The sequence below is a fragment of the Monodon monoceros genome, unplaced genomic scaffold (assembly GCF_005190385.1).
Source record: "Monodon monoceros isolate NGI ecotype Baffin Bay Population unplaced genomic scaffold, NGI_Narwhal_1 Super_Scaffold_20, whole genome shotgun sequence".
In the NCBI taxonomy this organism is placed as follows: domain Eukaryota; kingdom Metazoa; phylum Chordata; class Mammalia; order Artiodactyla; family Monodontidae; genus Monodon; species Monodon monoceros.
In genome coordinates, this window is record NW_021703777.1 from 46083326 (window position 1) to 46097766 (window position 14441).

At 43.8% G+C, this 14441-nt stretch overlaps 1 protein-coding gene and 1 pseudogene across 26 annotated transcripts in view; both read left to right on the forward strand.

Annotated features, from left to right (window-relative positions):
- Window positions 1-2551: 2551 nt before the first annotated feature.
- LOC114902266 lies at window positions 2552-3060 on the forward strand (annotated as a pseudogene).
- A 5051-nt stretch (window positions 3061-8111) lies between these two features.
- The window catches only part of NAAA (N-acylethanolamine acid amidase), a 70324-nt gene continuing 63994 nt past the window's right edge, over window positions 8112-14441 (forward strand). For all 26 annotated transcript variants that reach the window (XR_003795436.1, XR_003795441.1, XR_003795437.1 and 23 more), the window contains exons 1-3: window positions 8112-8464; window positions 9110-9274; window positions 12285-12411. Coding sequence is in view for 8 of the 26 variants with exons in the window: in XM_029234556.1 (XP_029090389.1) it covers window positions 8271-8464; window positions 9110-9274; window positions 12285-12411 (486 nt within the window). In the remaining 18 variants the exon portion in view is untranslated. The remainder of the gene's footprint in view (window positions 8465-9109; window positions 9275-12284; window positions 12412-14441) is intronic.

Sequence of the window (14441 nt, forward strand, 5' to 3'; positions counted from 1 at the left end):
AGGGCTTCCCTGGTGGCGCAGTGGTTAAGAATCCGCCTGCCAGTGCAGGAGGCACAGGTTCGAGCCCTGGTCCGGGAAGATCCCACATGCCACGGAGCAACTAAGCCCGTGCACCACAACCACTGAGCCTGAGCTCTGGAGCCCGCAAGCCACAACAACTGAGCCCATGTGCCGAAACTACTGAAGCCCGCACCTAAAGCCCATGCTCTGCAACAAGAGAAGCCACCACAATGAGAAGCCCGTGCACCACAACGAAGACTAGCCCCTGCTCGCCACAACTAGAGAAAGCCTGCGCACAGCAACGAAGACCCAATGCAGCCAAAAATATAAATAAATAAATAAAATACCACCTACCTCATTGATTGTTTTGAGAATTTTGACAACTAACGTTTATAAGCTCTTAGCATGGTATTTTCCACAAAGAAAGCATTCAGTAAATTTCTCATCAAAGATTAGATATCTAGGGCTTCCCTGGTGGCACAGTGGTTGAGATTCCGCCTGCCGACGTGGGGGACACGGGTTCGTGCCCCGGTCCGGGAGGATCCCACATGCCACAGAGCAGCTAGGCCCGTGAGCCATGGCCGCTGAGCCTGCTCGTTCGGGGCATGTGCTCCACAATGGGAGAGGCCACAGCAGTGAGAGGCCCGCGTACCGCAAAAAAAAAAAAAAACAGAAAAACTGAGAGCATAGCTAATTCTGTACAATTTAAATACCATATATTTGTATATAGCACATACCTGAGGTGGTAACTTTACTTCCTTCTGCAGATTCTGTTTTTGTTGTTTTGTTAATCCAGAAATGGTTGAATAAACTATGATTTATCCATATTATGCAACCATTAAAATATTTACAATAGGAAATGCTTATTATAAAAGAACAAAATATAAAAATACTTATAGTGTAATCCAATTACACTTGTAAGAAAATGGGGAGTAATAAAAGCCCAAGAAGAAAGCCACCAAATAGTAAAGTGATTTTCTTTGGTATTGAGATCACATGTGAGGGTTTTTTTTCTTTCTAGTTTGTTTTCTCAGTCTTTTACAGTACCTGTGTTTTGATTTGTGTTATTGTGTAAGAAACAAAATAACTTATTTGAGGCTGGGGAATAATGTATCTTAAGACTCATGAATTTTTTTTTTTTAAACCACAAGAGGAATGCACCTTAAAAGCAAGGCAAGGATTGATTTGAAAATACTCCAGAGGAGTTATAGTCTCACCTTCTTCCACTGGTTTATTGATGGTGCTAGTCATCCTTAGTTTGACACCCTCTGACTCTAGTCAGCAATACCCAGTGCTAAGAGAGTGCTGAGTTAGTACAATTCTTAGGGAAAATAATTAGTGCTGTGTACCAAGAGCCTTTAAAAATAGTCATAATATTTGACTCAAACCCACTTTGAGAGTCTAATCAAAGAAAATGGTCCAAAATATGGCAGCTCAAAAGATGTGTTTGGGTCTGTTTCTGCTGCAAGTAACAGAGTATATCTAAAAATAGTCTGGGGCTTCCCTGGCGGTCCAGTGGTAAAGAATCCGCCTTCCAATGCAGAGGTTCGATCCCTGGTCGGGGAACTAGGTTCCCACGTGCCGCAGGGCAGCTAAGCCCTTGCGCCACAACTCCTGAGCTCGCGCACCTCGACTAGAGAGCCCTCGTGCCGCAAACTACAGAGTCCACATGCCCTGGAATCTGCACGCCACAACTAGAGAGAGAAAAACCTGCAGGCCACAACTAGAAAGAAGCCCGCGCACCACAACAAAGAGCCCACTCGCTGCAATGAAAGATCCCACATGACTCAAAGAAGATCCCAGGTGCTGCAACTAAGCCCTGATGCAGCCAATAAATAAAAATAGTCTAACCACATTGGAGTCTCACATAAGTCTGGACGTAAACAGTTGCTGGCCTGGGTTCAGCTGCTCAGTGATGCCTTCGAGATCTTGGGCTCCTTTTCTGCTTTGTCATTCTTAGTGTGTTGGAGCCACACACTAAGATTTGAATGCCGACTGACAGCTGTATGACCACAGGCAAGTTACTCAACATTTCTGTGCCCAGGTCTCCTTGTCTGTACAATGGAGCTGATAATACCTTACCTTCATAGACATTTCTTCTAAGTTTAAGGCAACAAGAAGGGGCATTGTCACATGTATCCCTTTTACTAGGAAAGCAAAAAGCTTTTCCAGGATCCCTGCAACAGCCTTCCCTTAAGTCTCATTAGCCAGAATTGGGTTATATGGCTACGCTACCAACAGTGGAAGCCGTGAAAGCAGGAAACAGGATTGTTCACCCCCTCAGCTTAAATGGACTGTAACAACCCCAACAGAACTGGGCTTCTGTTCACAATGAAGAGAGGGAGGTATTCAGTAGATTTGGGGTAGGCAACCAGCAATGTCTACCACAGGCTAATTGTGGGGAAATATCCATTGCAAACATAATTTATAGCGGCAAAAATGGGTGCAAGAAAATATATCAAAATATGGGACTAGTTAAGCAACTTCGGATGGAATGTCCAGCCATTAAGCACTTTGATAGAGTTATTTTAAAAATAAGATATAGGGCGCCATGGAGGAGTACGCTTGGGAGCTTTGCCCATGGTGAGTTGTGGATGACTGCGGTGGAGCCTTCACTATGGGTGTAATCGGCGGTGGAGTCTTCCAGGCCATTAAGGGCTTCCGCAATGCCCCTGTCGGAAATCGGCACTGAATGAGAGGCGGTGTCAACGCTGTGAGGATCCGAGCCCCTCAGATTGGAGGTAGCTTCGCGGTGCGGGGGAGCCTGTTCTCCACCATCGACTGCGGTCTGGTGCGGCTGCGGGGCAAGGAAGATCCCTGGAACTCCATCACCAGTGGAGCATTGACCGGGGCTGTGCTGGCTGCCTGCAGTGGCCCATTGGCCATGGTGGGCTCGGCAATAATGGGAGGCATTCTGTTGGCCCTCATCGAGGATGTTGGCATCGTCCTCACTTGCAGCAGTTCCGCACTGCACCCCCATTCCTGGAGGACCCCAGCCAGCTGCCCCCTAAGGAGGGTACCCCGGCCCCAGGCTACCCCAGCTATCAGCAATACCACTGAGGAAGTGACCTCCTGTCACCACCACCGTGGGAGATCCTCCTCGGTTCCCTTCCTGATGATCTACCTCAAAGGGAGGGCTGGCTCCCAGTTGGTCCTGGGACCCTCCGGAGAGGGCCTCTACTCTGTTGCCTTATCCCAGGTTTGGGGTGGAGCACCCTAGCTGCCCTGATGGATGGGTCCCTTCTCTCTCAGTCACCCCAGCCCCCATTCATATGTAACAAGCTCTCACCCCAGACCCTTTGCATGGCACCCTGATGAGTATTTAAAGCCAGTTTAAAAAATAAATAAATAAATAAATAAAATAAAGCCAGTTTTGAAATGCCAAAAAAAAAATAATAAGGTATGAACACTACAGCAATGTGAAAAATACTATGCCATTATTTTCAAAAGCAAAGTATCAGTGTAACGTGATTTTAAGACAAACATTTTTCACATTTTTAATTCATGAAATTGGGATGTGTCTTAAAATTTTTTGCAGCCAAATGACAGTCTTGACATAATTGTACATTCATGCACATTCATGAACTTGGTCTGAAAATCTTAAGTTGACATTTGCTTAGATCAAGCAAGGACCAGCATCAAAACTTGCAGAAGGGGAGTCAGTAGCTGGTAAGAAAATTCCAGAAAAAAAACAGTGGAACATTTTTCTAAAATTTTCAGTTCTTTATTGATGTATAATACATACATGAAGAAAAGTGCAAGTATCGTGAAGTGTACTTAAGCTCAATGAATTTTCACAAGTTGAATAATACATCCCTGGTTATCAGCAACCAGATAAAGAAACAATATTACCAACACCTCAGAAGTCCCCTTTTTTTTTTTTTTTTTTTTTTTTGCAGTACGCGGGCCTCTCACTGTTGTGGCCTCTCCCGTTGCGGAGCACAGGCTCCGGACACGCAGGCTCAGCAGCCATGGCTCACGGGCCCAGCCGCTCCGCGGCATGTGGGATCTTCCCGGACCGGGGCACGAACCCGTGTCTCCTGCATCCGCAGGCGGACTCTCAACCACTGCGCCACCAGGGAAGCCCAGAAGTCCCCTTTTGAGTGGAGAACTCAAGAAATGCTGCAATACCAAGGTTCTTAATGACACAAGCGTGCTATGGAAAAACATGGGCATCTAGGATGCCAGCCAAGTCAGACTCACACGAGTCTGACTTTGAATGCAAAGAAGCTTGTGCAATATGTTAACCAATTTGTTTTGCTTCCTCAAACATGTACAAGAGCAGGTATTTTATTTTTAAATGTCTGTGACAAAAGACTTAGAATTCTTTCAGTACATACACATTTTAAAATTCTAATAAGAAAGCATTGTGTTGTAGTTTAAATGTCAGCAAGTTTCTCTTTAAGATACATAAAATAATGGTGCTTCCTACAACTTACAATTTTGTAAGTATAATATGCAATATGAAAATAGTGTGGTGTGAATATAGCTGACTGGGTTTTCTTTTCTCTGTGTATTAAGCATGTATTAGGGTTCTCCAGAGAAACAGAACCAATAGGAGATATATATATCTCCTATACCCTATGCATATGAGGAGATTTTATCATAGGAATTGGTTCAGGAGATTATAGAGGCCGAGAAATCCTGCAATCAGCTGTCTGCAAGGTGGAGAACTGGGGAAGCCAGTGGTGTAATTCAGTCCAAATCTGAAGGCCTGAGAATCAGGAGTGCCAATGGCCCTTTTTTTTTTAAATATAAAACACCTCTAGTTCCATTCTTACAGCAAGATCCAATTTTGGTATACCTAGTATTCCTATTATTTAGATAGTAAGATCAGATCCAGGAGTGCTTTAAGAGGGAATTTGGCTAAGGGGTAAAGGAAAATTAAGATGACGTGGGAACCTAATTGTGGAAAGTGTTACAGGAGAGGAAGTATAAAAGGAGGACGTGAAAACTAAGAACAAATTATGATACTTCACAACTTACTTTAAGGATACTTGAATCTTCCTCTTTTACCATTTTAATTGTGATATTTTTAAACATATAGAAAATAATGAAACATATCCATTTCCTAGATTTATTCAATATTAATTTTTACCTTTTTTGGTTTGTTTTAAAGAAATAGAATGTTAAGAGTATAACTGAAGCCCCACTCAGCCATTGTCTCCCTTTCTCAGGGATATCTACTATTTTGCAGTTGATGCCTATTATTCCTTTAGTTTTTTGGGTTTTTTTTACTATATTTGTGCATGTATATGTATGTGTGTGTGTGTAATAAAAGTATCATTGAGTATCTTAAAATTTTACATATATAGTATCATTGTATATATCCTTTTGCTGACTATAACTCAACATTAGATTCTGGATAAATGAAGATTCTATCATTTAACTGTTGTAATAGTTTTCCATTATTTATCCATAAATCCACAATTTATCATTACCCTACCGAAGAGCAGTTAGGTTTTTTCACTTTTTTTGCCATTTAAAAATCCTGCTATAAATATCCATGTGCAAGTTTTTGTGTGGGCCTGAGTTTTCAACTCCTTTGGGTAAATACCAAAGAGAATGATTGCTAAATCATATGGTAAAAGTATGTTAAGTTTTGTAAGAAATCACCAAACTATCTTCCTTCTAGCTTCCCAGTTCCAAAGCCACACCCACGGTTCTAGGTATTTGGTATCACTCCACTTGCATTACCCAGATCTGTATTAGTTATCTATTGCTGCATAACAAAACACCACAAAATTTAGCGGCTTAAAGCAATGAACGTCATTTCACAGTTTCTGTGGGTCAGGAATTTCAGGTGGCTTAGCTGGGGCTAGAGAATCCACTCCCCAAACGGCTTATTCATACGACTGTTAGTAAGAAGTCTCAGTTCCTCTCCAGTTCTTGGTAGAAGGTCTCAGTTCCTCAAGTTAGGGACCTTTTCATAAGACTTCTTTAGTGTCCTCAGAACGTGACAGCTGGCTTCCTTCAGGGTGAGCAATCCAAGAGAGAATGCAAGGAGTCCAAAATGCCTTTTGTGACCTAATCTTGGAAGTCAGACACCATTACTTCTTTGGCTATATTCTACATGTCAGAAGCAAGTCACTAAATGTAACCCATAGTCAAGAGGAGTGGAATTAGGCTCCACCACTGGAAGGGAAGCGTATTGAAGAATATGTAGATCTATTTTAAAACTACCATACTACTTTGTTTTTTTTTTTTTTTTTTATTTGGCTGTGCCGGGCCTTAGTTGTGGCATGCAGGATCTAGTTTCCTGATCAGGGATTGAACCCGGGCCCTCTGTATTGGGAGTGCGGAGACTCAACCACTGGACGACCAGGGAAGTCCTCACACTACTTTTAAACTGAACAAAATGAGATGCCAGCTATAAAAACATTACATCCCATGTTTCTGATATATCATCTACCTTCTTGCACGCTCCACAGAAGTATTTTTTAAACTGTAGATTCAGTTCCATAAATAAACCATGAAATCAGTGTATAGTATCTCTGAAATCTGCACAGCACAGAAGCAGCAGAAGGGAGAGGGCTCATAGTTTTGTAATTCCAGATCTCCCTTTAATCTTTGTTTTAAACTGTCCTATAACACATGTATAACTTTTTAATAATATAGGAATAGATTATATGAAATTATATTTGTAAGGTCGGATCTTAACAAACGGCACCGCGAAACAGAGGAAAGCTTCAAGTGAGCTTTATTAGGGAGTGCTCCCGGGCGAGGTTCACTGGTCCGAGAGAAAGGGACCAGAGAAGTCGCACCCGGGCGAGGGTTGGGCAAGATTTTATAGGGGAAGAAGGGAAAGGGGTGTGGTGAATCTGGGAGGGCGCAGCGTATTCCTTATTTGGTGGTCTTGCAACTGCTGTTACTCAGGTTTTGCAAATGAGCAAATTAACACCTGGGTCTTAAATTTTACAGAAAGACCAGGAAGAAATGGGAACAGGGGCTTGAAACTTTAGCCCAGTGACATGTAAGCCACAAAAATGGGAAAAGTCAGTGGAATCTAAAATATAACACAAATGAACCTATCTACGAAACAGAACTAGAGAACAGATTTGTGGTTGCCAGGAGGAGGAGGGTGCAGGAAGGCTGGATTGGGAGTTTGGGATTGGCAGATGCAAACTATTATATACAGGATGGATAAACAACAAGGTCCTACCGTATAGCACAGGGAACTATATTCAATATCCTGTGATAAACCATAATGGAAAGGAATATAAAAAAGCATATGTACACGTGTATAACTGAATCACTTTGCTGTACAGCATAAATTAACACATTATAAATCAACTATACTTCAATTTAAAAAATGGGAAAAAACCAGAGGTAGTGATGGTGTATTCTAGTTGGGGGAGGGGGCTGAAAAAAGCGAACTCTCCAAGTTTCCCCTACACACTTACTCTACCTACGGACGACCGTGCTAACCATTAAAGAATGTTCCACCCTTATTAAGTCTGGTGATTTTCCTGAGCCTAACACCTTTTGTCTCCCAAACTGGGAACGCGAAAAGGTGAGGCTGCTTCAGGTTAATGATTGTGAAGGTGGAATTTGGATTCTGACAGTCTGGCTTTGAGGCTAGCTCACCAGCGATGTGACCTCGGGCAAATTACATAACACTCCTCATCAGGAAAACAGGGATGAGTCAGGAGAACGTATCTTCTGGCTTGTTTTGATGGTCAAATGAGACAGGGTGGGCAAAACACTTTGCACATAAATGTTAGCTACCTTTTTAGCTTTTTTAAAGTAACTGAAAAGAAGTGGGACTGCTGAACTGAAAAAGCTCTCCTTCTCCTTATAAAATCCAGATAAACCTTTGAAGAACTTAAATTAAGAGCAAGTGAGGCGGGGGTGGGAAGGCCCTTCCTACCGCAATAGGACTCTGCTGGCTCCCTCTTGGTGGGGAGGCGTTTCGTAAACGCCCTCCAGGCCGCAGATCACGCTCTCTCCGACCACGTGGGTGGGATGGGGCGGAGACTGGGAGGCTAGAAGCTAGCGGCCGCATTTAGCGCCCTCGGGGGACCTGGAGCAGGGCGGCACCCTTGGCCGGGGGCGGGGTCGCGGCACGGAGGCACTGGGGCGAGAAGCGCAGATACTAGACTTGGGGAGGCGGCTCCCCTCACCATTCCGGGTCCCGCGTGACTAGCCGGGCCAAGCGGCGCGCGGGCTCCGCCTCCAGCCCTCCCGGCTCCGCCCAGGCTCCGCCTCCTCCTCGTCCTCCAGCGCTTCCCCAGGGCGCGGGCAGCGGTCCAATTGAGGCCGACCGAGTTATGAGAGCCGCCGGTCCGAGTGCGCGCATGGCGCTGGCTCTGCTGCTGCTGGCCGAGGCGTCGGCTGCCGCCTCGCCCTCCGCCCCGCCGCTCTTCAACGTGAGCCTGGACGCGGCCCCCGAGCTGCGCTGGCTGCCAGTGCTGCAGCACTTCGACCGCGACTTCTTGCGCGCCTCTATGGCGCATATCATCGGGTGAGTGCAGGACAGGGGGAGTGAGCGGGGGTCGGAGAGCGGCAAAGCCCGGACGCTTGCTGCCCAACGTGCGTCAAACTGAGATTTGTGATCCTCCCCTCCCTCTCGGACAGCCTTGCCCTCCACCCCATGCCGCCCACCCCGGTTGTCTGGCGTGTGCAGGGCTGGCGGGGACCAGAGCTGGCATTTGCTAGTGCCCCAGGCAGCGCCGGGGCTGGGGATGATCCCGCGCAGCTGGTTTGACTTTCAAGTTCGGCGTCTCCAGTGGCACGCCAGTCCACCAGCCATTCTGGATCAGGGTGGCGCGCGGGTTGTCGCCCGGGCTGTCGCCCCGGCTGGCTGCTCAGCTACCGAGTAGGGGACGCAGCCCCGCACCCCTAGCAGGCCTCATGGGCCCCCAGGCCCACCCCTTTGGGGACCACTCTCCGTCGCCCTACTTCCCTCTCTCGGAGTGTTCTTTTCTCTTCGGGACGCTGCGTTTTGGGTGATGCCGGCTGGACCTGGACTGTGAGTTCTCTGGGTAAGCGAGGCACCTAGAACTCACCCCTAAGGATGAGCTTTAGGTACCCTCTCCCCCAGTACACACACACGCACCCCTCGGAACCTCTGAGCAGATCACACACTCTCGTGGTTCTTCATTTCTAGGGATACTGTCCCCAAGTGGGTCCTCGCATTGATCCGAAAGGCGGCCTGGGAGCTGGAGCTCTTCCTGCCCCAGCCCTTCACCGACGAGATCCGCGGCCAGTGCGACGCTCTGAACTTCACCCTGGCCGACTGCATCCTCCTTAACCTGGCCTACGAGTCCACAGCGTGAGTGCCCCGCACTAGCGCGGATTAATTTGAGACTTGACTCGGATTCCTGCCACATCTGAGTGGGAGGAGACATGTTTTCAGTGTAATAAAAGCAAGGTGGTGACCGGGCTGCCCAGAAACCTCCAGTGCTTCCTCTTTGCTTCTCTGGGTAAAACTGAGCAGCAGATTATAAGCTTCGAGAAGGAAAGCAGCTTCTCTGACCTCAACACTGAACTGTTCCTCTACCTGAAGCCCCCTTTTCTCCCTTCACCAATCCAGGTAGCATCCCACTTTTGAAACTCTGCTCGACATGTACTTTCCCAGGAAAGTCTAGGAATAATCCCACTCAAGTTAATCCAATGACTGCCCAGCCTTATAATGCAGGGGGCTGTCCCAGCATTCATTTGTCACACTGCATTTAACTTTCCATGTTCATCATGTCTAGCGATCATGATTCCTCTTTCTCAGCCTGTTGCCTCCAGTGCTGGGGTCACAGGCTACACTGTTCTGGCTAGTAGGGGCAAGCCAGTATATGGTACCCGGAGTGGACATGATCAGCTGTGGCACACACAGGGGAAAGCAATACGGAGTGTGTGGTTGATCCCAGGCAAAGTACAGGGAGAGCCTCTGTTGGCTCAGTAACAGGTCCTGGAATTAAGAGAGATTTGACTTGGTTTCTGTCTTCAGGACTTACTGTTTTGCCACCAGACCAGACTCATTAGTAACATCTTGTAGATACTTAATAGCTTCTCCCTGCCGAAAGATGTTTAAAAAATTTTTTTTCCTGTGGATAATGAAACTTTGCTGCCTGCTGCCATCTTCCCAGAACATCTAGGTAGAGTAGGTTAAGAAGCACTGTGACTGCCTTCCTCTTCAGGGAAATGTTTTAAGACACAGATGTATTAAAGTGCCCTTCAATTGACCTAAGTTAATTTTGCCGTTCCTCGTCTCCTACCCCCATCTTTTTCCTATTCTGACATGTGGTTTTCTCAGTGAAAAAATCAATTTATTTTCATTTTCCTCTTCCTTTGTTGGAGTCACTGTATTCAAATCAACTAGAGCAAAAATTCTAGTAAAAAAACATTCTAACTTTTGGATTTGATATTAAGGTATATACTGAATCGCCTGGCAAGAAAAAGCACCATCAGACTCCACTAGCATTAACAAAGGAAATGTTTTGTCCTCATTTATGGCATAAGGCTTTTTGAATCAGGTTAAGTAAGACTAGCGACGCTTTATTGAGCCTACTGGGTATGAGGCACTGGAGATTGTATTACCTTTTGTGATGTGGAAACCAAGCCTCAGAGGGGACAATTTGCTGAAAGTCAGATGCATGGTGAGTGGTCAGAGTTGCTGCTAAAAGCACATGTCCCCAGCACTGTGCAGTGCATCTCCCAAAGCAGAGCCTGGCTCCCTAGTTGTTCCCTGTGCTGTGAGCCACCTCGCACCAAAACATTTGGGCATGACATGAAAGAATTGTTGTCTCTCCAATTTTGAAAAATCACCTTTGAGAGTCTACAGACTTTGCTTTAGCTACTTCCAGTGTTTGATCAGTTTGCTTCTTGACGTGAACTCTTTGAAAATCAGAGACCTTGGAAAAAATTAAAACGTGACCAAGCTTCCTTTTTCTTTTTTTTTATAAATTTATTTGTTTATTTATTTTTGGTTGTGTTGGGTCTTTGTTGCTGCGTGCAGGCTTTCCCTGGCTGTGGCGAGCGGGGGGCTACTCTTCATCGCAGTGCATGGGCCTCTCATTGCGGTGGCCTCTCTTGCTGCGGAGCACGGCTGTAGAGCACAGGCTCAGTAGTTGTGGCGCACGGGCTTTGTTGCTCCACGGCATGTGGGATCCTCCCGGACCAGGGCTCGAACCTGTGTCTCCTGCATTGGCAGGCGGATCCTTAGCCACTGCGCCACCAGGGAAGCCCCAAGCTTCCTTTTTTAAACAAACAGAAAAGGAGGTAACATTTGTTTTCTCTTAATTATAAAGACAATGTGTAATCATAGAAAATTAGTAAATACAGAAAAGTATAAAGAAAATTAACCACAATCCTGTTACTCAGAAATGACTATACATCCTTCAGGATATTTCGTGTGTGTGTGTGTGTGTGTGTGTGTGTGTGTATACATATCTTTCCCCTGTCCCAGAATTGGACATGGCATATTCAAGTACTTTTTACATAACATTACATATTCACAGAGAATATGGTACCTTTAGACCTCTTAACAAACCTCTTCGTCTTTTCCTCAAAATATATCTCTCTGGCTGGGAGTTCTTAAAAGATCCTTTTCTCTTATTAGCTCTCTGCAGGGAGCTTTAAGGGCGACAGGAAAAGTGGCAAGCTCCTAAATAGTTCACCCTTTTTCCAAGGAGACAAAGTGAAACAATTTATGGAGCAAAATAGTTAGCTGCCATGGTGTTTGCTCTGAGAAATCCAGAGAAGAGAGAGTTGAGCTTGAGCCAACCTTGAATGGTGTATTAAATGGACTACATACTGCCAAGTAGAGGACTAAGCAAAGTTCAGTGAACTCGCTGAGCCCAGAATGAGTCCGTTTCAGATTTAGATTTAGGATGAAATTCGCATTCAGTATGTTTTCAATGTCCTGTGTGCTGAAGGCAGAGGTCTAGTAACACTGAACGAACGCTGTTGTGTCCAGTTGTCTTTTTCATCTTGAATTATGATCCACAGGGATTATATAGCATATGTGTCTGTTATAAGGAAGAAAACTTTTACTTTGAGGACTTATTTTTATTTATTTTTTTGCGGTACGCGGGCCTCTCACTGTTGTGGCCTCTCCCGTTGCGGAGCACAGGCTCCGGACGCGCAGGCTCAGCGGCCATGGCTCACGGGCCCAGCCACTCCGCGGCATGTGGGACATTCCCGGGCTGGGGCACGAACCCGTGTCCCCTGCATTGGCATGCGGACTCTCAACCACTGCGCCACCAGGGAAGCCCGAGGACTTATTTTTAAAATGAAAAACTCATTTCCTTTCTCTTGTTCACTTATGTTGAGTTTTTCCCTTTTCCCAGATTCTGCACCAGTATTGTGGCTCAGGACTCCAAAGGCAACATTTATCATGGCCGGAATCTGGATTACTCTTTTGGAAATTTCTTACGCAAGTTGACAGTGGATGTGCAGTTCATAAAGAATGGGCAGGTATAATCTGTACAGTGTAAGATTCAGAAATCAGAGAGACTTGCTAACCCAAGTTAGCCGTCACTTGGATGGTCTGCAGCTTAACTGTGTTTTCAATTTAAGATACAAAAAACGTCACCCTCCTGGAAAAACAAAACCACAAGAGAGATTTACATCAATTATGCTTGTAGAAACAAGGGTCATTTATTATTATTGAGAATCTACTTACAGAGGTCAATCACTTTTCCCTAGGGAAATTTCTGTGGGTGTATGATCGGTCTCCATTTATGATGCTAAATCAGCTCTTTCCTTTGCTTTCCCACGTTCAGGCTGCTTCTAGAATAGAGGGGCTGGGTAGTGTAAATGTCTAGGAACACCTAATTTGGGGATCTGACAGTCCTGGCTTTGAAGTTTGCTTCTGTCACTTCCTTTGTGAACTTGGGAAATTACTTAAACCCATTTTGCAGATTACAGCCCAGAGAGGTTAATAACTACTTTATGGAGATAGTTATAAAGGTTAAATGAAGTAATCTATGCAAAGCATATGGTAGATGCTTGATAAATAGTGGCCAAATAATAAATAGTCCTTCACTCTAAAAGTATAATTGACCCACACTACTCTTATTTTTGATCTTTAAGAAATTATACATATACATCATTTTATTTTCATCATAGTTCCTTTAAACGTACAACCTAGTATGTACTATTGTCACATTTCTGTGTAAATATCTAGAGAGATAGCAGTAATCAATGTTCATTGTGTACACAAAGCATGTCATTGCATGAAACAGAACAGAGAATGCAAAAGTCAGATCTTGGCTTTGCGGGGGACACTGTTTAAGGACTTTATTTAGTTTGTTCTTTGCATTTAGGGGTTGAGTCACAAATACTAGAAACTCATGTACGAAATACTCAGATGGTCGTCTGCTTTTACAAACAAAAACTTTCTCATAAAACATTCAAACGGTACAGAAATATTTAAGGTGAAAGTTTCTACTTTCTCAATTTCATTCCTTTACTTCACCACTATTACCAATTTAATTTGTAGTTGAAGATTTACTTCAAAAATGGTTTTAAGTGGTAGCAATGACAGAATATCCATGAAAATAAGTTCTGAAAGGACATCTGCTAAAATGTTTGTAATTATTACTGAATAATAATAGGGGACAATAATTATTTTTACTACTTTATGCTTTTCTCCATTATTCTACAATGAGCAAAAATTCTTAAAAATCGACAAAAGGTTAAATGCAATAAAAATAATTTCACCTGTTCCCTCTAGACTCACCCTAACTAATAGGTGTTGCTTCATTTGTTTCTGTTGCTCCTGGAGCTCTCATGGGAAATGGTCTATTGGTGTGGCTTATCTCGGTGCTTAGGCTATTATTACCGAATTTAACAGTTTACACTTGGGTATTGTCTTTCTGCTGAGGGCTCCTGGCTAATAAATTGCTTTGCTAAATTAAGAACAGGTTATTCATCCAATAATGAAGCCCTTATTCTTATCTAGTGTTCATAGTTTTAAAAGTATTTTCAGATACAGGACCGCCTTTGATCTTCACGATAGCTCTGCGAGGCAGGCTTAAGTCAAATTATTATATTATTATATATTTATATTAAATATTATATTTATATTATAAATATAATATTTATAATTTATATATTTATAAATATATAAATTTATATTTATATTTATATTATAAATATATTTATAATTAATTTATAAATATAATATAAATATTTATATTAAATATTAAATGTTATATATTTAAGTCAAAATAATTATATATTTAAGTCAAATAATATAATTATTTGTAGTTACGTGTTATAAAATATCTTGGAAGCTACCAGGGATTTTGATTTTTGTAACTTTAATTTGCTGGCTCTTCAAGAGTAACACTGATGTGAGGGTTGGTGTGCCATGTGAATGAAGTGACTGTGTGATTACTTTTTCCCCTATAGTTATGTTTTATAAGGGCTTTAGTGGTGAGGTAGACTTATTTCTGTTTTACTGCCATGAATGGAAATGGCAAGAATTCATGGAAGACCCT